This window comes from Pyxicephalus adspersus, chromosome 5 (genome assembly GCF_032062135.1).
Source record: "Pyxicephalus adspersus chromosome 5, UCB_Pads_2.0, whole genome shotgun sequence".
Classification (NCBI taxonomy): Eukaryota; Metazoa; Chordata; class Amphibia; order Anura; family Pyxicephalidae; genus Pyxicephalus; species Pyxicephalus adspersus.
Window position 1 is genome coordinate 39,359,393 of NC_092862.1, and position 23,279 is coordinate 39,382,671.

Consider the following 23,279-nt stretch of genomic DNA (forward strand, 5'->3'; position numbering starts at 1 on the left):
TATATATATTGCCCTAATAGGTGTCAGAAGCCAACAGCATTAACAGCACTTACATGCACAGTCCTCGTTTAGTGGTAATTTAAGGAAAGCTGGTGCCCTTTTTAAAAATGAAACAGTTAACGTAACCTCTTCTCCGGCATTTCGTAAAACTTGCACCTTTAAATACAAAAAATAGGTAAATCACTTGAGATGTTCCTGCTTATTATGGAGATGAGACAGTCTTTATTGCATTACCTGAATCACATGGTTTACTACTTATATACATGTGACAAAGGAAGAGAAAAAAAAACATTAATAATACAACATCCCCACAGATGTCTACCACCATACAACGCTCCGTATATCTCATTTATTGAAGCACATGAAAAAAGCAGATGAGTGCAATCACAGTACTGAATTACTGTTGTTAATTGATGGTGTGCACCATCGCCACATATTGTACAGCTAAAGGGTGATGGATCCCCATATCTCCAATCCAGTTTAAATTAAACAAAGGTCTTTAAAATTGCTTTTAATGTGAACGTAGCCTGTGAACAGCACAGAAGGGGTAAGTTCATTGCAAGTACAGAGTGGAAGGAGCTGCAGCTTGATAAAGGATACGACCTTTTCTATTGCAGTCATTTCCCACAATTTTGAATGTTTCTGCATTCCTTTACATTATAGATAAATTTGGATATATTTGAACAGTTGCCTCTAAATAACCCTTGTATTTAGAAAAAAAGGTAGTTTTTTTAATTTTTTTTTTGTTAGAGCTGAACTCCAGGGAAATTGTTAAACACAAATTTGATATACCTGCAAGTGAATTGTTTTAATAAAGGATTTTCATCTTTATTTAGCCACTCTTGTTATCCTGGCCTCCAGCTGACCCAGGTCTTGGACCCCCATGCATATTGCAGTTTACACAATACCGCTCACATTATGATAAACCCCTTAATGTGATAGAAAACTCAATCTGTAACTAAACACTAATTACGTTATTCCTGCCACAGCCATGCTATGGTCAAGTGTTTCTCAATCAAATAACTTGAAAGAGCTCATGAAACTTTTTGAGGTTTTAGGGAATCCCTACTAAAATTACTATATCCAAAGGTACATTAGTATGGCAGTCAGTGGTAATATGTCTTATATTGTTATATTGCCAGTGGAATGTCTGCCACCCTTACAGCCAAAAAGATCAATAGTGTCACCTAAACTGACCTGCTAATTTCTTAGGACCTCCTAGCAACTTCTGAAGGAACCCTAAGGATCCACAGAATCCTGGTTGAGAAGCACTACTATAGACACATGCAAAGTGTTAGACTGAGAGCACCGTGTACAGAACAGACCTAAAGGATACCTAAAATCACAGTGCTTACATTTAGTATGATAAAAGTCACCTGTCACTCAAACAAAGGCTGTATTAGCTTTTATAAAATATGATGTCTTACTTTGGAAAGTTCATCATATTGTCCCTGTAACTGGATATACTGCTTAGTGCTATTCACAGTTGTTGCTAAAGTACAGCAACAAAGCTGATATGCCTCACAGTCTGTCATTACTGAAATACACTTCCCATGGGTTCTTCATGTTATGTTTCTGTCTGCAACATTGGAGAGAGAGATATAACAGTTTTATGTACATAGACTGCACTTTTAGTGTACAGTAATTCAATGGCTGCAAAGGGAAAATCTAAAGAAAAATTAAAATGTAGACACTGGGGGTGTGAAGAATAAGGACTTGGAGTAATGATATATACTATATTTAAAATTACTAAATATACAATTTGTTTTTTTTTAAGAAAAAGGAGGAAACAACTCAGAATGAAAAGTTTCTTTTATATTATTATTATTATTATAATAATCATAGTTTATATTTGACTTCAGTGACACTTCATGGGGTGCTCTGCAGGGGATTATGGAAGGCCAATGTCAGGCATGCTTTAGATACTAGTTATTAGGGTCAATTGTTTTTTTTTTTTTTTTTTTTATAAAAAATGCATTTAATGCTATTATTTATTAATATCTGCCTAGAGCTTAGCTTAAGATGTGAAAATTGTTAAAGTTACTCAGTTATACTGTAGAAGCACAACATTTAAGCCTAGCAAAATGAAAATTATATATATGCTTATGTTTAATATTGCCACGGTCCAATGCTAATGTAATCTGTTGTGTGTCGGTATGTTAAAATGTGGTAGGGCATTCTATTATCACAATATTTTGACACGAAAAAGCTGGGGTTTTATATTCAGCAAAAGTGATATTATATTTAACATTCATCAAAATATACAATCAGTTATCAGTGCAAATCACAAAATTACATATGAAGCAGCTCCATGAAACTTCCATGGAGATGATACCTGTCTACTAGACAATAAACATCTAGATATATTTCATATACGAAGAAAAGTTTCAATTATTTACCTTGAGTACCAATCTTGGGGCCAGCAACCAAAAAGGTATTAAGGGGAAAAGTGTGTCATTCTCCTTATCTGTTCTCTACAATGGAAACAATGTTTTCCTAAGTTTAGACTGAAAACTACATCACCATGCTTACAGTATCACAATATACCATGATATATTATGTTAAAACTTCATAATGTAATACCCATTCTTGCCAATACGCAGCTTTACTCTGGACTGTGTCAGCTTTCCATCTTTGGTAGATGTAGCCACATCTTTGTATTGAATTAATACAGTAAATCCTTCCAACTTCTATTTGTGCAAGGTAGGAGGATGCACGGAATGTTCAAACTGAATTTCATGATTCTCTCTCTCTCTTTTTTTTTTTTTTTGGGGGGGGGGGGCAAACACTGCAGCTTCTTTATCATAATATACAGCTGCTTTTGAAGAGTAATAGATAACAATATACTGTATATCTTCTTGTTGTTTTTGCACAACGCAGAGAGACCCCCCAACCTTGTTGTCAAAAAAGTAATTAGGTCTCCACATGCACTACTCCGAACAATTTTTTGGGAACCCTATGTTTGCCCTAGGTTTGCATTTTGCTCGGGGTTTACCCATGACCTTAAAAGCTTTATAATTTTGTATCAGTAATCAATGATATTAGGACATTGTATTACTATAGGAAAGAGTGCAAAGCTCCAAATTCTGTATTCTTTAGATATCTCCAAATTAAACATTATGTTTCTACTAATCTTTGCTTGGTGTAAACCCCAAACACCCTAAGTATATTTGAACATATACAGTATGCTTGAAGGAACCACAGTCTAAATGACTAATCACTACCTTGTATGACCTTTTTTTGCTTACAAAAAAGCCTTCACCAATACCTTATGTACACAAATGGTAAATGGAATTGGGAGTGCATTTGGATCGAGAGGAATGGCTACAAATTTGGAACATAGTAGCCCATTTTAGTGTGAATGCAACTGCCATCAAAGCGAATAATAAGCTGTTTATGTGCTGGTACATGGTAACTGACCACTTGCACAAAATGTCTCCTCATCTAACAGGCAAGTGCTTCCGAGGGTGTTTCACGAGTGGAACTTTACTGCACATATGGAGAGAGTTCCCAAAGATTAGGAAATATTGGATAGGTATACCAGATGGAATACACAGTGCTTGGTTGGTCATTCTTGAAAATAACAGCGGAAGCAATACTTTTTCTTCAAGCTATTCAATGTACCACCCGCAATTTAAATTGCTAATGTTTCTTTTACAGCAGCCAAAATGGTGTTGGCAAAGCATGGTGGTCAGCAACACCTTTGGTTTCTGAAGTTAAACAAAAATGTCATGGTTTCTATGTAATGAAAAACTATGTGCAATGCGGTTTGACACCATGTCCAAGTTTTATTGAGTCTAGTGTCAATGTGTGGAATATTATTTTTCACTTTCTTTTGATCACACACTGTTGACCATCTAATGTAATTTTTTACAAAAGTTCCAAATTATTTCTGCTTTATTTATGTTGGCAGTTGATTTATGCAACTATACCCCCCCTCCCAAATCCTTCCCCCCTTGTGCTGTGTCTTTAGGTCCCCCTTCCTTTTTATTTTGTATTTTATTGTTGATATTTTACTTGATGTAAAATGTGAAAACTGTTTTCTATGTCTCAACTTATTTTATGTTTCCTGTTTTATAAAAATCTAATAAAAATGTATTGAAAATGTAATAAGGTAACTTTTACTACAGTAAATTCGAAATAGTCTACGTTTCACTTTTTCCTAAGTAATTGTAATAGTACTTAAGTAAAATTTCAAAACCAACTAGTTTTTTTTTTATTGATTAGAGTATTTTTTTACTCTTTCTACCTTTGTCAAATTACAACAAGAATATCAGTAGATAAACAAGTACATCAAAGTAGGGACCACATCAGGAAGAAATACTAAAAAGCAATTTATAGTTCCTGTCAACATATATACCTTGTATTTGAAACCCACTGTTTTTCTAAACTAGGTATATTAAAGAAATGATAACCCGCTGAAAACTGTCAGAAAACTTTGTACAAACACAATATTCATGTTTGAACATAAGACTGTTCACATTTGTCATTTACACCTGTAAACAATTACATCTACCCTGAAGATAGATGATGTAATTTTTATTAAAGTTTTATATGCAATTTTTGATATATTCACTGTAGAGTACAACAAGCGTACATAGAAGTAGAGTAGCAAGAAAGAAAAACAATCTGCTGTGCATGTATGTTCAAGGCAGAGATCCTCAAAGCAAAGCTATTCACAAGGCTACTGAATAGGCAAAATCAGATGTACCCCTGCCTAAAGAGCTTTTTTCTTTCTGACGTGGTTATTCTGGGGATCTTTGGAAGAATTTGCATAGACAAGAGCATATAAAGATAACAGCCAATCGTGCTCTAAAAGCCAATTAAGTAAGCAGGGGAGAACGAAACAGGGGAGGAGGTTTCACTAGGATTCCCTGCACCACCTCTGGGGTGTCCCTTGCTCCCCACACCACCAATAATCCCCAACCATCACATCTACTAGATGCCATCTGTGGAGTTCACATCCACAGCAACTGGTTGGGACTGTCAGGACAAACTGATTGCTAAGCCAAGAAGTACAGTACCACCTGGATATGTTTGTATTTGATTTTGTCTTGATCCATTGCATACAAGGACCTTGAGAAGAGTGTAAAGGGTTGTTAAAAGTGGGGTTAGAAAAGACAGCATATGGAGATAATTTGTATTTGGAATTTCAAACCTTAGGTGTCTGAACTATTCTATACAGTTTAACATAAATCTTGATATCAGCCTATAATGTGTGAGTAGATCTCCTAAATGAAGCTCAAAATCAGAGTTAAAGGGTAGGGGCTAACTTGCAGTAATAGTTAGGGATCAAGCCATCAGCACCTGGGTTTTCATTGGTTTGAATCAGAACTAATCTGAAAATTAAAAAAAAAAAAAAAAAAAATCACACTTAGCGTTCACGTTAAAGTTCCGATCAGGTCCTGCGCCATCCTAGAATTCTCCTACATCCCGATGCGGAGGAAGCGCCACCATCTTCAGCCTTCTTCTTCTGAATATATCCCACAATCTCGCACTGTGCAGGCGCAAGATCGGGTGACGTAGCCTGCTGTAAAGGGGGAAAAAAGAGTGCCAATCTCACTGCACATGCTTGAGATGAGCATCTTTTTCCCCCTCAGTGTAAGAAAATGCCCTTTCTGCGCATGCCTGATCTCGAGCAGCCAGGAGCCTCCCAGGATCCAAGATGTGGCGATCAAGACACAAAGGGGAGGGGCTTCAGTTGCAGTTAAAACAAATAATCTTTTTACTTTTGTCTACCCTTGTTTACCCTTTTATGTAAAGTAAACATTTTAGTTTATTTAATTTTAGCTTTAAGCGTTTTAAGGCTTGTTAAAATGTAAAATTGTAAAGTTGCCTATAGCAGTTGGGATTTTTTGGGGTTTCATACTAACCCCATATTTTTTATTTTTGCTTAATATACTTGTAGTAGCATTGTTTGCAAAATATGAGGGATCTATTCACTTGGTCAGTCATAATTACAGATAGTTCCTATATAGTTTGTAGTTATTTACTCACAGTTTAGACCAGTGCTTTTCATCCAGGGTTCCATAGAACCCTAGGTTTCCTCTGGAAGATGCTAGCGGTTCTTCGAGCAATGAGTAATTTGTGCTTTTCAGGTCACTTTAACTGACACCAATTATTTTTGTCTATCTGTAACGGTGACATTCTTCCCACTGACCATCAATGTAAGAGGCATAATGATCATTACACTAATGTAAGTGTGCGAGCTATGTATATAGTAATAATAGCAGGGTTTTCCAAGCCCTGAAAGTTATTTTAAGGGCTCTTAAAGCGTACATATACTCAGAATTTTGACGCTACCTAAAAGGGTACAGTAAAAAAATCTGTTTTTTTTTTTTTTTTAAAGGCTGCAGAACCACCTCTTAATTCTCAGCTGCCTAGCTTGTCGTAATGAATGGGAGTGCAAAGCCTCCCGGGATACCTACGTCAGGCATCCCGGGAGGCTCTTGGGCGCTCCTTCTGCGCATCCTTCATGCGCAGACAGAGCCTTTTTGCTCAATGAAAAAAAATTGCCAATTTCACACATGTGCATATTGGCACCCGGAACCCGGAAGAGAAGACGAAGATGGCAGCGCACGGAGCGCTGGCTCTGGGATGAATGTCGGGACAATGTGGGACCAGATGCCGGACACCCCCAGAGTGACCGGTCAGCCCTGCGGGATTGGAGGGAAGTGTGTTTTTTTTGTGTGTTTTAAGTTTAGTTCCTTCCTAAGAAAGGTTGGTTTAGATCAAATTTTTGTTTTAGTAAGAAGACAATAGAAGCATAAAAAAATGTGTTTTTATTTCCCCATTATTAGGATTTCAAGTACAAATTTACAAGCAAAATTTTAAAATAATGTATACTGTGTTTACAGGTGCTGCCTGTCATCAACATATACTGCAGAATGTATAGATTGTAGATTTTTGTTGTTATCAAATCTACAGAAGACTGCCCTGCCTGCCCGATAACTAGCTCTCTACAAACTTGTTGACTTGCCTTTGTATGGCAAGTAAGGCTGTGTACACACATACAATTATTGTCGATGGAAAAAATCTTTCATGATAGTTTCCAGCGACAACTGAAAGATGAACGAACAGGCAATGTACATACAGGGCCATTCTGATCTATGAAGAGCATATACTCCCATCCTTCTCCCATATGTTTCCAAACTCCTTGAGCACCTTGTCTAAAAAAGACTCACCGATTACCTGAGCACCAACTCTCTCCTTGAACCTCTCCAGTCTGGCTTTTGAGCTGCCAATTCCACCAAAAAAGGCCTTACTAAAGATGCCAATAACCTCATCAGAGCTGTCTCAAGGCAACTTTTCCCTCCTCCTTCTCCTTGATCTTTCCTCTGATTTTGGCACTGTTGATCACCCCCTTCTAATACAAATCATGCGCTCCATTGGTATCAGTGACACTGCTCTCTCTTGGTTTGCTTCCTATTTGTCTGACTGCTCCTTTCAAGTTTCTTTCAATGGTAATTCCTCCTCCCCACTCTTCTCCCTGTTGGTTCCCCAAGGGTCAGTCCTTGGACCGGTCCTCTGTACACCTCCTCTCTCGGTAGTCTCATATCCTCCTTTGGTTTACAGTACCATCAGTATGCTGATGACACTCAAATCTATCTGTCCACCCCTGAATTGTCTACCTCAGTCCTTCAGTTTACCCAGAACAATTCATCTTCCTCCCCTCACATTCCAAATCTCCCCCTGACATATTCCTAACTGTTAACAACACTGTTAATTCTCTTGGCATCACCCTCGATTCTGCCCTCTCCTTTACCTCCCATATTTAAAAAATTTCCAGGTTCTGTCACTTTCACCTGTACAAAATCTACAAAATTCCCAGATACCACCAAAATCCTTGTACACACTCTTATCATCTTTTGTCCTGTTCTCTTTATTGGCTTCAATTTCACCTTACAATCAAATTCAAGCTCCTGTGCTTTGCCTTCAAATCCCTCCATAGTTCTTGTCCCACTTACCCTTCAGACCTGATAGAAAAATACTCCCCTCACTCACAATCTCATCATACGCTCCAAGACTTTTCTAGAGCTGCCCCAACTCTCTGGAATGGTCTTCCTTGTCCTATTCCACTTGCACCTACTTTCTGCTCATTTAAAAGAACACTCAAAACTAATTACTACTTCCCACCACTACATATCCCCCTCCTATTTTGTGTTACATCCCCCACACTTCCTAGATTGTAAGCTCTTCAGGGCAGGGTCTTTTTCTCCTCCTGTGTCACTGTCTATCTGTCACTGTCTGTATTTGTCTGTCATTTGCAACCCCTATTTATTGTCAAGCTCTGCCTAATATGTTGGTGCTAAATAAATCCTGTTTATTATTATTATTAATATTAATAGTAATAATAATAATGAGGGGGGAGAAGCAGCACCATGAGTGAGCGGCACTCTGCTGTGCTCTCCTCTCTTCACTTCTATTGCAGTCGTGTGACGTCAAGCAACCTCTGTATGTCAGATTCTCGCTCGAGAGGAGCCCAACTGTTTGTATCAGGTGAGAATCAACTGTCATGTCTACAAAGCCTTAATTATTCCTTGGCCTCATGGCTAGCTCCTAAGTGATAAGTAACTTTGATTATCCTGATAATTTTACTACTGTACTTCTACAGGCAGATGTATTCTATAAGTTTCTTTTAGGCTTTGTTTTTGCTCCTGCTCTTTTTTTCCCCAGTGCTTTGAGGGGTATCATTAAAAAGGTACACAACCTTAAACATTGCATAACTTCTAGTCTTTCTGTTTCTGCACTATTACTGAGGACAAGTACTTAGAACTAAAGAAGAATTTTCTCTATATGTCGACTTGATTTAATGTCTTCAGTGCCAGGAGTCATCATGAATATTTTGCATGTTACACAGATTTTACATTTTTCCAGTGCAGATTATAAACTGCTAGAAGCAGGCAATCTCTGCATATGTTTCATTAAAGTGTAAAGAGAAGGACTTATAACTAGAAAGTACCAGTATTTTTTTAGTATGTACTGCACATCCTGCTTTCCACAATTGGCTGTTTAGAATGATATGGTAGGGAGTAGAAGTGGGCTTTACAAAACATAATGGGAGCTGCTAGTTTCCAACAGGTTGTGATCTCTATTATTGGCATAATTGCAATGTAACACAGAAATCAAAATGTATATTTCCTGGCATTTAAGATTATAAACAAAATTCATAAACGGGGATGCATTTACAATCCTTCTGATTGCCACTGTGCAGAGGCAGACAGACCAAAGTTAAGTGAACACAAACCACAGAAAAAAGGCCATTCAATGAGATTGTTGGGAGCCCTAATATATGAAACAAGAGAATCTGTTTTTAATAACTAAATAACTTGTGAGCAATAGTGATTAGCACATATGCCTGGGTTTATTTTGCCAACATGTTTGTTGTTTGTTTTAATTTCCCCCCAAAAATCCCCCCAAATTCCAAACTTGGTGGCAAATTCCAAAGAATTCTATTCTGTGAATCCTGTAAATCAATTCTGGTAGTTTTAGGGCTGTGTAATTTTATGTACTAATGCCATTAAAAACAGCTAAGGATTGCATTTAAAAAACACAATTTTACATAACATTATTACTATAAGAAATGCACATTCCCCACTCAGAAAAAAAAACACATAACTGTATTACCCAATTGTGCTGGGGAATAGTTCAGGAATGTGAAAATTGCTCTGCTCCATTAGTACAAGACTGAAAGATGAAGCGGTTAAACTAAAAGCTGCAAATTCAGACATTTTTTGAAAACATAAAGGTTACAGTGTCCTTTGTTGATAATTATAATGATCAGCCTTCACTATTTAGGTTACCAGCTATATATTCAGTAACAGGTACATTAATCCCCATTGAAAACATTTACAGCTTTGTTTATCACAGTAGGAAAAGTCAATTTCTTTTCAAAAACTCTTTGGGTTAAGATATTGTGCAAGGCTCAAACAAGTTTGGTAATAATTCTCAGAGATTTAGTTCAAAAGAACTGCTGTTAATTACATAGATAATAGAATGGAAGAAGAAAAATGCCTCAAGTACCTTTAATAAGCTATGGCTCAAGATCAAAAATTAATTTAAAAAAAATAGAGCCATTAAATGTAGTCACAAAAAGAAAATACAGCTAAAGGATCAAAGTTTCTATACAATGGCAGCTAAAATAAAGGTTTATTTAGCTAATATACAGCTAAACAAACCACAGACTTATTTCAAGCAATAAGCATGATATTTTAAATCTGTGGTAAATAATAGACTCAATTCACAAATCTGCATGAGTTCATTTACATGCATTCAATATTTTATTTCATGATCATTTTCACAGCAAAATGTTTAATTTACACACATAAATAATACGTTGAAGCTATTTTACCACATAAACATTAACTTTTAACTATTTAAATCCTCTATATCCTAATATTTAATTTAATTAGTAAATATTTTATCTCTGCCTATATTTGTGCCATTTTCTGCTCTCTCCATTAGACACATTTCAGAGTCTCACTAACATTAGCTAGAAAGAAACAATATTTCTTAAATTGAAACCTGTGTGGTAATCTTTGTGGGATCACTTTCCATACATAATACTTAAACCTAATCAACATTGCAAAGTGGGGAAATGAAACAATTTAAACCAGAAAACGGGGGTGGCACGGATGCTTCTCCCTGCCTTTGCAGGGTTGGCTCTTAGGTTTAAATTCTGGCCAGGACACTGCAAGTCTGCAAGGAGTTTGCATGTTCCTAATGTGTTTGTGTGGGTTGCCTCCAGGCTTTTTAAAACTTATCCTAAGTGAAGCATAAAGTCTTCACAGCATTAGCAACATTAGGATCACAAACAATTAATACTTAGTGGGGTCATTTTAAAACAGAGTGTTTGGTGAGTAGATGCCATCAGATTAAATCACTCCATCATCTCCTATGCCTTTGCTTCCACATTCCAAACTTTACAGAGATGCTGCAAGTATTGTGATAAGGCCACAGAATTGGATGTATTGCTTATGTTATAATTACAAGAATGTAAGTAGCCCTTAAAGCGGAACTAAACTGAAAAATAAAAAAATCACATCTTTAATTCTACAGATCCCTCGATAGCACTGGCGCTTTCCTCAATCAGGTCTTGTGCTATATTGCAATTCTTCTTCTTCCTGCTGCGGAGGAAGTGCCGGGTGCCACCATCTTCAGCCCTCTTCTCGGTATGTCGCGCGATTTCACACTGCGTTGATACGAGATCGGGACAAGGAGAAGACAGGAAGGGGAGGTCCCCCCTTTTTTAAGTGTGTAGTAGTTAAAAAAAAACAATATTTTTTACTTTATATAAAAGGGATGTCTACCCTTTTATGTAAAGTAAAAATTTGAGTTTAGGTCCGCTTTAAGGCCAAGGTAGGTTCAAACAAACCCAGATATTCCTGTGGGGAGAAATCATCAAAGTACTAAGGCAGATTAAGGGGGATTTAAAGTGGAACTAAAGTTGGGCTTTAAATATTTGTGATCAGGCAGGGTTACACTGCAGATCAGGAAAGGCAAAGTTCCTTCTTCCAAAGGTATTCAGTAGGGTTAGGGTTCAAAGCTCAATGCATACCACTCTGTTTCACAACAAACACAACCTACTATGTCTTAATGAAACTTTTATTGTGCACAGGGCCATAGTCATGATGAAACAGCAAAAGGCCTAAGTATCTAAAATCCATAAATCTCATTTAGGGAAACATCCCATGTTTCAGGCTGGGGGGTGCTATATCTGTTAGTTAAGTGACAAATTCAAGCATATGAATGATGTATGGTGCTGTCAACATAGAGAATCAAGAGAGTTAAAAAGCTAAAGAGAATGAGGGGCACTGATAGTTGAGGTAGACAGCCGTAATTACTTCTTTCACACTCGTTTTGTAATTGTATTTAGTACATACAGTAACCTATCAAAGGCCATGGCATGGAAGCCTGTAGTGAGCTTGATTTCTGAATAGCCTTAAATAACAGGGCACATGCTACCAAGTATTATGACCTAATGCCTATAGGTAATCATATATGTATTACTAGCTGATTACCCGGCGTTGCCCAGGTATTTATTAATTGCAATCCTATATTAGAGTCCAAAAAAAGTATGTAAAAATATAAGCAAAAGGTGCACTGTGCTGAGCAATACATACACACATACATACATAGATGCAAATATACCTCTGACATATACCACAGCGCTGTACAAAGATCAGCTGTGCACTCACATGAGTCTCAGTCATATGTCTAGCAAGTTTGGTTGAAATGTCTCTACGCGTTTCCTAGTGATCACATAAACACATCTATATATATATTTATAACACATACATCCAAATATAGCTCTGACATATAGCACAGCGCTGTACAAAGATGTCTGGTGCACTCACATGAGTCTCAGTCATATGTATAGCAAGTTTGGTTGAAATGTCTTCATGCGTTTCCTAGTGATCAGCGGTGCACTCACATTGAGTCATATGTATAGCAAGTTTGGCAAGTTTGGTGATGTGCTTCCTAGTGATGGTGGAACATAGCAAGTTTGGTTGAAATATTTCTATGCGTTTCATCCAAATATAGCTCTGACATTTAGCACAGCGCTGTACAAAGATGGCAGGTGCACCAATATGAGTCTCAGTCATATGTATGGCAAGTTTAGTTGAAATGTCTCCATGCGTTTTTGAGTGATGGTGGAACATACATACACACATCCATATATACATACATACATACAATTTTAAACATATAGATATATCAACAACACATTTTGTACTTGATTTTTTGGTTCACCTATCCCTATACGCAAAGGCTTCCTAATGGCTATCCGTTACCTTTCTCTGTAGACAAGGTAATCTTAGCCAGCAGACTTACTTTAGAAAATAAACAAAATAGCACAATATGACATCGGAGTAAAAGAATAAATACAATCCCTTATATATAAATGATTTTCAGACAAATTACACAAAGGAAAAAAGCTCCTATTTAATCTGAGATTACTATTTGTAAATCACATAGAAATCGTAACAGAATCAACTGTCAGAGACATTTTAATTATCGAAAGCTAGGCAAAAACACAATAAAAAGTGATTTGCTGATTTGTCCTCTAAGCACATGCAGACAACGGAAACTGGCACACATTAAACAAAGCATTTGTCAAGTACAATTCCTAACAGAAATGTGCAATAAAATGTTGTAAACACAGCTTATGTTGCCATGTTATCTAAAGTTCTACAGTCAGATAATATCAAGAGGTGAAGATTCTTATGCTGTTATCCAAAACACGCCAAGCTTCACTAATGTGATTATTACTGAAGTTGAGATATTTGGGTATAAACCGTTTTTCTTTTTTTGTTTAATTTATTTGTTTTTTTTTCCCATTATTGGAAAGGTGAATGTTCCCTTTGGGGCTGCTGGGGCTGAATGAACTCCTGTTCCCCTAGGGGGTCATTACGTTATCCTGGCCGATCAACATGGCCAAAACCAAGAAAAAAAGAAAAAATGTGATGGTGGTGTCCACAATGGAACTGTGACAGGTGAGCATAATTAAAAAATGGTGATCAGAAGGAACATCCCATATCACTTCTGCAATAAAAGACCCGTCTGGTTGCGATTTTTTATTTATAGAGTTTAAATTTTATTAAATATTTTATATTTAAGTTTTAGTAAGGGCATACCTGTTACCTGAAAATCAATATAATTACCGCATGCCACTTCTGTCCTTGAAACCCCTCTAGAGCCACTGCTCGGCTTCCACCAGACAGCCCAGCTGAACAAAAGCTCAGCGCTGTTTATCACTTTTTGTAGCACCAAGTTCTCTGGTATGTATGAGAGTTCCTAAATACAAGCACATTTCCCATAAACATCTGAATGGATCACTGTTTCTTTAATGTCTATCCAAAATATTCCTGCATTCCCACCAATCAATGACTGGTGGTGCTAAAAAAATGGTATGAATATATTATAGTTGGAAAAACCGTAATTGTAATCTGTGTCATGCAAGCCGGTCAGCATAATAAAACAAAAGTGTCACATTCAATAATAGCTCTCACTAAATGAATCTGCTTGGGAAATATTGCCAAATAGGATAAGTATATCACTAACAGAGATTTCAAGGAGCTTGGGAGAAAATTTAGGCTGCTTTTTTATTTTTATTTGCAGAGCAAATATTTGCATATATATATATATATATATGGGTAAAAAAGAAAGAGGGTGTGGGATGACCTGTTACAATCTCAGCATATACTTATTAATTTAATTTTGTTTGAATGGCGCTTTTATCTTCACGACCTGCTACAAAGAGGGCATTACTTTGGTAAATATATAAGGACTTGCAATAGCTGTATATCCCTGTAAAATGTTACTGCCTCTTTTCAATCACATAACAATAAATATCTCTAACTAATAAAAAACAGCACAGTTCACATATGTGCTTTTTTAACTTTGTTTTTAGCTGTTTGCCTGGAGTTCAGTTTAACACCTGAAAAGTTTTACAAATAGTTTAAATTGGCTGTTGCTAAATGAAAGTTGTTAATTTAATGAGTTACTTTAGAATAATTGTTTAAGGTTTTATGTTCTAAGTGATGGTGATAAAACCAAAATGTCCTTTAAAGGCTGCCATGTGTTTTATATGGTATGGGTTACAGCTCTTTTCATGGCTTTATTGATTAAGGACAGTGGTTTTCCAGCCATTGATATATATGACTTTACGAACAAAGGCCTCAAAGCTAAATAGTTAGAGGATAAAGACACCATCATGTTTTGGAATATTCTACCTGCATCAATCACAAGTCATGTTTGAGATTTCCAAACTCCCAGGCATAAGCACCTAGACACAACTCATAAAATTTAATGACAGGTCTTTTTCAGTTTATAACAAAAGAAAAAAATCTTACCACTTCTTCGTGTTTGCACTTCCTCACATTAATGCCATTGATCTAGAATAAGACACAAAATTTACTGTTTATGTTCCATGGTTGGTGAAAATACAGGACATGAAACATTTAACAATCCTACCTGTAGAATAGCATCGCCGATGAATAGAAGTCCTGAGAGCTCTGCTGTAAATTATACAAATACAAACAGATTACTTAACATGCAAAAACATTAGATAATGCTGTGCTTGTAAGGAACAGATTGTTGAAAATGTTAAAAAATCAGATTTTTCCCCCTACTTGAAAAGATTATTTACCATACTGCGAAAGCCAAAAGTAAGATACAGAAACTCATTTTCAAGCTGCCAAAAGTAGAGCGTCTGGGAAGAAAACATTAATCCTCTTAAGTCTCCTATGGGCAGTTGTAGGAGTCACACACTTGGTAATTTTGGTATTCAGAGATTGCATTTTCTTGATTAGCGTGAAGAAGGATGCATCTATCTGCCACAGTGGTATAATTCAATTTGCCTTTAATTTTTCCCCAAGTAATAATTTATTTTTTCATTATCCAGTCATCACACAGAGACTAGAAAGCTTTGCAAAGACTCTCAGACTCTTGGAAAAACTATGTGTACTTTGTTCATCAAGCAAAAAACCCACATGGAAAATCATTATAAAGATAAATGAAATGGATGCATGCATGGGGTTTATTTACATATTGCAGAGTCACCGCTCTCCAGGCAAGCTAATTATAGTACACTGGCAAAAGAAATATCTTATTTAATACTTGCATGTTTCTTCTTATTATCTGATAGTTTTTTTTATACAAATATAGTTTCATGCTGCAATGACCAAAGGGGTGCTGTGCAGAGAGCATGTTGGCAATGGGTGGCCAGGAAGAAGAAATGCACCCTAGATTGATCCATTCCTGAGTTTGAACATTATTGATTAATCTGTAATACAGAAAGCTGAGGTCAGAGAGCTGAGGCACAATGAAAAGTGGTCTACTACACTAAGGGGCCACTTCATCATAATACCGCTCTTTGAACAATGAAGAAGACTGCAGGATGTAATCAACATTGCTCCAGTAAATGCAGCCCCCAGTCAGGCGCCTGTGGTGTCCATCAGATTGGTGAAATTATGTTGAAAATAGTTGGAAAGCCCAACACCACTTTATACTGCCAGCCTATTTTTTCCTAATGAATTAAAATGAAAGGAGCTTCATGTGCTTGGGGGCAAGCGAGAAAAGCTTGTTTATAAAGCAATAATCTGAGGATTGAGTTTTTCTTTTTAAAGCATTCAACTGCTTTATAACCAAACCCTTAGTGTATTGTTATTACATTCTCCAAGATAAGCACTACTAGATTACCAAAGATCAAGTTTAACCATTTCCCTGAATCACAAGGGATTCTCCCTACAAGTTTCAGCTCCCAGCCACCAGTTGTAATGTTTAGCTTGTCTAACCTGCGAGTGCTGTGACTATTCTGTGGGAGTACCTGCTGCCGACTGCTTGTCCTAACCCTTGCACATCTTGTTTGGCAGACTGACAACCTGTATTTGTCCATTAGCTCTGTTTCCTGGACTTGCCTCTGCTGGACTTTTCTTTACTGTGTATCACCTAATAACTGACCCTGGACTTTCAGACTAACTCTTGTGTCCCCAGTCTTGCTTTTGTGGTCTCCTGGTCCTCTGCCAGTCCTTTCCAGACCCCAACCTTTGCACACTGAAGTCATGGGGGCAACCAAGGCTGAGTGGGAGCTTGCTATAGGTGATGCCATAACAGATTGATGCCTGGTGAGTGCTGAAGCTGGACCATGGACTTAGTATGGCACTCTAAATTTCTAAACTGACCAACTGGGCTTAGCATTAGCAATGTTGGTTTGCCTGTAAGATATCAAAGGATGTCATCCGGTAAAGGATTCTAGGCCTCTACAGGTGAAATGACCCATGGCATCCATTTATAATGGTAACATCACATTAAGGGTAAAGCAGCAGGTTTATCTGAATAGTGGAATCACAAATACTTACCTTCCCTTCACTCTACTGCTGTTTTGTTAAACACCAGTATTAAATAAAGTCATTCCTATGTAACCTATCTGTACCAATTACGAAGCATATACATATACTCGTAATTGGTGGTGTTGGCTTTACCCTTCCCTCCTGATGAAACTTGTCCAATCCCCAATGAGGTGCTGAGAGGGAATTAAAATGTAATTGATGATCCGGATTATAGAGTTCTGTAAGTGCAACCAATCAAATTGTTTTTGAAAACTGTATTTATAATGTACGTAACTGATTTGGATTATATTGATTTAATTTCATAGGTCCCATGGTTGTTGTCTTGTGGTAACAGAGAAACGCTTTGACCAATTTACCGCTGAGCACCAATTATGCATTGTTCATTGATTTCATTTAATAATTGTTTTTATTATTATTTTTTTAATACAATGTAAAAGTTTTCTTTTTTAAATATATGTAGTTATTATTTATTAAATATGCCTGAAAAGTCCCTTAAACCAGTTTTTAGCTCGTAATGTTGATATTGGGATGTGGCATAATATATAGTTTATTGATGAATTAACAGAAAAATAACTATTGTGAATATAGTTTTGATAAAGTAAACCTTTTGCTTGGCTTTGATTCAGTTTATTTTTCAATGTCTGGTTTTAATTAATTTATTTAGGGCTCATTCACACTAGTGTGTAAACGTATGCATTATGGTACACCCCAACAAACTTTCTCTTTTTCACTTGTGTTCGAATGCAAGTGAAATGCAGCAGGCATGATAGTGGGAGCGTTGGTCAGCCCATTCAATAACATGGGCTACCCAAATACATGGTGTGGCAAGGTGCAACATAACACAGTCTAATACTGTAAACAGGTCCTTACAATTTTACATTTAAACTTAATATATTTGAAGTCACATAAAAACTGAAAATTATGAGGATACGGAATACCAGACAGCTTTTGCTGTTAGGAAATTAAACTATGTGTATATTTTTTAGTAGTTTGTAAAAAGTTTGAATGAACAGAAATTTATCTCTGCTCAGTTCAGTTTCTGATAATACAAAATATCTTGGCAGGGTAAAATCATAGAAACAAATCAAACCAATACTCCTTTCGGCTTGCTTGTGACTTTACAAAGTTAAATATTTATTGTAGAAACAGAATAAAGTATTTAAAGTGTTTTAAAGAAGGATTTCAGCATTTTTAAACGTCTGTTTTTGTTTTCTCCCAAAAACGTTGTTTTTAATTTTAAGTGGAAGTTAAGACAATTGTTGACAACTGAGTCTGGCTGGATATTATCATTTCAGCTGAGTTTCTAGTATCACTAATTGAGCAGGTTTTTAAAATACACTTTAAAGAAAGGAAAGTAATATACATTAATGCTGTCTAGAGTATTCCACTAAAAGTTTCAGTCCAGTGATATCCCAAGTGACAGCATTGCCAAGTCTTTCCAGTGAAGAAGATCTTAATCTATACCAGGTACAGTGATACATTCCTAATAGAAAAGCCCCTTCTAAAGATTTAAATGACTGATTGGCTAAGATTTTTGTTACTGACCTGTCCCTTTCAAAGTCAAAGTTAAGACAAGCATATGGATGCATATTCCAAATACAGACATGAAGTGGTGAAGCAGGAAGATAAATATAGCAGCCAGGATATTAGTATTTCTAGAATATTATTTAACACTGGCAGCCTACATGACTCTTTCAGTTTTCCTAAACATTCTACTGACACATTTCTGAAATTCAGCAGAAATGAAGAAATGTATTAATTTTAATGAATCCAAATATGCATCTACCTACCTCTTTGTTCTTTGGATATTTTTGATATAACAACTGGTATATTATGTTCCGCTCCTCCCTAGAAAAATAAATAAAATAGAAATTATAGTTGAAGATTTAAACAACATTATAAAAGGCATTGTAAGACTGTCAGAAATTCAGCAAAATGTTTCATCCCAGTCTGCACACAAACAAATACACTTGGTCTGGCAAATGAGTTGCATATGAACTGCTGTGACCTGTATTCTTGTCTTACATCCGAGCATAGACCATATCCTTAGTGGAAATGTTTAAATCTGACATTACCTCTTACAGAGCGTTGCTTTGGTTATTGTCATGTGCGCAGAAAGACTGGGAGGTAATATACAAACCTTTCCATAGAATACAGGAAAAAGTATGGTAACAGTTTATAAACTTATTTTTGTATTCAGTTTTGCTTTTATGATGCAACTCCCAACCAAGCAGTAAGGCTACATATAAAGTAATACCTGTGTTGGTGTTTAAGGTAAAAATAACCTGGGCTGGCATCACAAAGGAGAGTCAGACTGCTGATTTCACAACACTGTGGCTTGGGTCTCCAATGATCCAGCATACTTCCCTGCACACAACTTTAATCAACAGGGTGCCTAAGGAACAAAGGAATTGGTGACTGGAAGGTGCAGAAGGCTGTGTCAAATTCTTGAGACCTAGGGCACAATTTTTAAATGAGAGCTGTAATCTGACTCTCCAGCATGCTTTCAAGCTTTGCTGCAGCATCTAGCAACTAAAAAAAATACCATCAACAAGAGGTATTTGCTCCCTAGCATGAACCAACCCACACTGGGGAGACCAGTAATGTACAGTGAAGTGTTGTACAAGAATAAGGACAGCTAACCATCGCCTTAAAATGAACCCAAAAAAGATCTGTGATATCATGTGACTAAACAAAGACTGCAGCATTTACAGAGACCCTGTCACCAAGACAATCATTTCAACAAATACTTGTGCATTTAAAGTACATCATGCATGTTATTTCATTTATTCAAGTGCTGCTGGACACCACTATCTTTTAGGTGATGTCAGTATCCCCATGTACAGGTAGTCCCCGGGTTACATACGAGATAGGGACTGTAGGTTTGTTCTTAAGTTTGAGTTTGTATGTAAGTCGGAACAGCGGTTTTGGAGCCTGAACATTTATTATCTTCTGGAGAAAGCTGTGCTTTTATATGCAAAAAGAAAAAAAAACTGCAGCATTTGTCTTGGTCATTAAAGAGTTACAAGAGGCTGCAGAAAGAGCTCACCCCCCTAAGCTTACCCACAACCTCAGCTGTGTTTGGCAAAAGATTTTTTCTGCAAGTCATGCAAACCGCCCCCTCTCCCCATCCAACATGCATTCTGAACACAGCGAGCAGGGAAGCTTGTTCATATCTAGGAGGCGTCTGTATGTCGGATGTCCTTAACCTGGGGACTACCTGTATTGGTTTTAATCTTTACTCCTTGACCCCTGGAAGGTACATGAAAGCTTATGTAGGGGAAGAGGTGGGCTCAAAATGCAAGCCCAGTACAGAGATTAGTTGATCACTCACATAGAAGAGAGGGGACTATAAATAAAGGAGGGAAAGAGCTGTGCTAGGGAATTAATGATGACATATACTTTCAAATAAATCTTTAAATGGGGTTACTGTGTAAAGCTTTATTTTTTAACATCTCAGTAGAGGTTGAAATCCTTGTTGAGGGCCTGATCCCAATATGGCTGTGCGTTGCATTGGGGCATTGATCCATCTGAATCACAATCCACAGAAAAATTAGGCATGCTGTACTTTAATATATGCAGCTCATAGCAATAGATGGAATGTATTGTGGCTCACTGTGAGGTGCATCTGGGGAGCTTTTAAAGATGAATGGCTATGAAGACCAAAAATGCATGTAATGTGAATTGTGGTAAAACACATGTTGATGTGTATATGTATCTGTTATGCCAATGCACTTGCGGGACCATGTTCTAAGTTAGATTTCCCCTGGCTTCCTGTAAGGTCACCAGGACAGAAACTAAAATAAAATCTTTTCAACTGAGACATGGACAATAATAAAATGATTCTTTTTAATAGTGGAGAAGGTGTAGATTTATTGTACCTACTGCTGTCCTTGTTTTTATGAGAATTTTTCTTTTGACTTGTTGTTTGTTTCAGTTGTGCTGACCAAAGACCAAAAATAAATAGCTGGCATTGAATTTTAACAATGACATTATACATTTTACATGTTACACACACTTCTCTCTGGTCTTAGTGTTGACTCTGTCGCTTTTGGTTGGTACCTGCCTCACTATTGTCCAATAGTACCTGGGTTGCCTTAATTGTCTACTGATAGAAGCAGCATTCAGTAAAAACACTGTAGAAGCAAATTCTGTTTTGGGATTTGGGAACTTTGTGTTAGAGTTGCTCTGCCTTAGACTCCTGGAGTATAGGTACCCATTCATATTCCTCCCTGCACAACTCATCTCCTTCGTGCCACCATAATTTAACCCTGCCTAAAAAGATAATAAAAAAGAAGGATCATACCATTGACTGGAAGCTCATCCTTTATATTTATACATCTCACTCACAATTTTAATGGGCAATACATGGTACCACACAACACATTCAGATGTGCTGTGGGGCCAAACATTATGAACAGCAACCCAACACAATGTAATGATGCACTTTTACTGTAGCAAATAGTAAATCTATACTATAGTAAATCTGTGTGTGACTGTGCATTTGATGCTAAGTTCCTGCACTGGATGACATTCACCATTGTGCAACCACTGAGACAGCAAGTAAAGGGCAGATCTCTCTAAATAGGGGTACTGGCAGCCATATAAACTTTTTTTCTTTTAATAGAGTGGGGCAGGATGTGTTGAGTGTCTCCTGAACAGAGACTTATAACCCTTTTTCACACCAGAAATATGTTCTAACTGAACATATTAACAAGTACCCTAGAAGTCTCACAATCCTACTTGTTGTCCAGATTGTTGCAGCAGACGCCACTTCTGTATGTACAAGACTGCATGTCTGTGTTTGGTTGTCAGTGTAGAAGAAGGTGGGAGGGTTTTATTTTCACACTTCAAGTTTTAATTGAAAGAATAAAACTGAAAAAAAAAGCAGTTGCTTAGTTATGAGATGGCATTTTTAAGGATACATGACATTATGAAATATATATATATATATATATATATATATATATATATATATATATAGTTTCTACCTCCATTGTTATTTAAACAATTTTTAAAATTAGGCCTTTATTACACTAAAGTAAAAAAATTCCAGTGAAATCAGTTATCAAAGGGAAGCAAATCATGACAGTATTTGCTCCCCCTTATGCTTAGTACCTTGACTCTTTCAACACTTTAAACTAAAGATAAAGATTTTATGAGCACGATTATTAGGATACACTAAGGAGGCCTTGTACAGAGAAAACAGCAGGGAGCTATCCTCAGACTCTCTTACTACCATTATGTTCACTGTCAGCACACATCAATATACCAGATCCTGATTTTCCCTTCATACTGCTGATTCCTCCACCAATGCTCTTTTACAGGAAATTACAATAGGCTAATATCAAATGTGTGTGAGAAATGTGTGTTTCTAAATCAGCTGTGTTTGAAAAAAAAAACCCAAGTGCCTACTGCAAATAAACCTATGGTAAATTACAATACAGTTGAGGCCAGATAATTTAGTTTTGAGCAGAATGTAAAAAATCCATAAATTGCAGACACAATTGTAAGTATGCAAAGTGTGTGCGGGGTGGGTTGAACAAAGGTAACTTATTTACCATGGCAAGGTTAAAACATTTCAAAGGGTACATTTATTCTCTAATGGTGGCCATACAATGCAAAAACACAACACATTCTGTTTTTAATCCAACTCCGACCTTGGCAAAGCAGTAACTTTGTGTAAAGTGATTCCAAACTTACTATGAAATTATTCAGTAGTGATACAGTAAAGTTGTGACATGAATGGTGTGTTTTGGGATTTTGCAGAAAACTGCCCTTAAGTTTATGTTTGAAATATACAAAGCAACACAATCTGTAATATTACTCTGTCTGTAGTGATCAACAAACACCTTGACCGGGAAAGACTGAATAACCCATTCACCTTACTAGTCTAGGGCAGTAAAGCACAGATATATGTAACATGACATCCAATACTTACAAACTGACTCAATTTTCTGTGAGTGCCATTAATGCTACAAAGAAGAGTTGACATGAACTTGTCATGGGAAAATAACAAGGACTGCTATTATGGATATCTGATACAAATATATTGATTACAAAATTCCCCACTGCTTAGATTGGTAGCTCTTTGGACAGGGTCCTCTTCTCTTCCTGTGTCATCGTTTGTCATCTCCAATTCCTTTATAATCTACAGCACTATGTATTATGTTGGTGCTTTATAACTACAGTTTATTATTATTAAAAATTAATATTAATAATAATAATGGTAATACAATGTAGGATTAGGTCAGAGTTAAGGTTTGTGACTTAAAGTATTGAAAGAAATGGGCCAACATGACAGCAAGGTAGCATTTTTTGATAGTGGCCTCATTATTTTGTTATCACTTTACAGGTTCATGCTAATGGTGAGAAGACCAAAGATGCTAGAAACACATAAATGATAGTTAAAGATGGGTACAAAAT

The 23,279-nt window shown here is 36.7% G+C and overlaps 1 protein-coding gene across 5 annotated transcripts in view; it reads right to left on the minus strand.

Annotated features, from left to right (window-relative positions):
* SNTG1 (syntrophin gamma 1) overlaps nucleotides 1-23,279 on the minus strand; it is a 279,759-nt gene that overhangs the window by 57,860 nt on the left and 198,620 nt on the right. For all 5 annotated transcript variants that reach the window (XM_072411228.1, XM_072411230.1, XM_072411226.1 and 2 more), the window contains 4 exons: nucleotides 18,644-18,701; nucleotides 14,977-15,020; nucleotides 14,856-14,897; nucleotides 54-156 (listed from right to left, as the gene is read on the minus strand). In XM_072411228.1, the coding sequence (XP_072267329.1) occupies nucleotides 54-156; nucleotides 14,856-14,897; nucleotides 14,977-15,020; nucleotides 18,644-18,701 (247 nt within the window). The remainder of the gene's footprint in view (nucleotides 1-53; nucleotides 157-14,855; nucleotides 14,898-14,976; nucleotides 15,021-18,643; nucleotides 18,702-23,279) is intronic.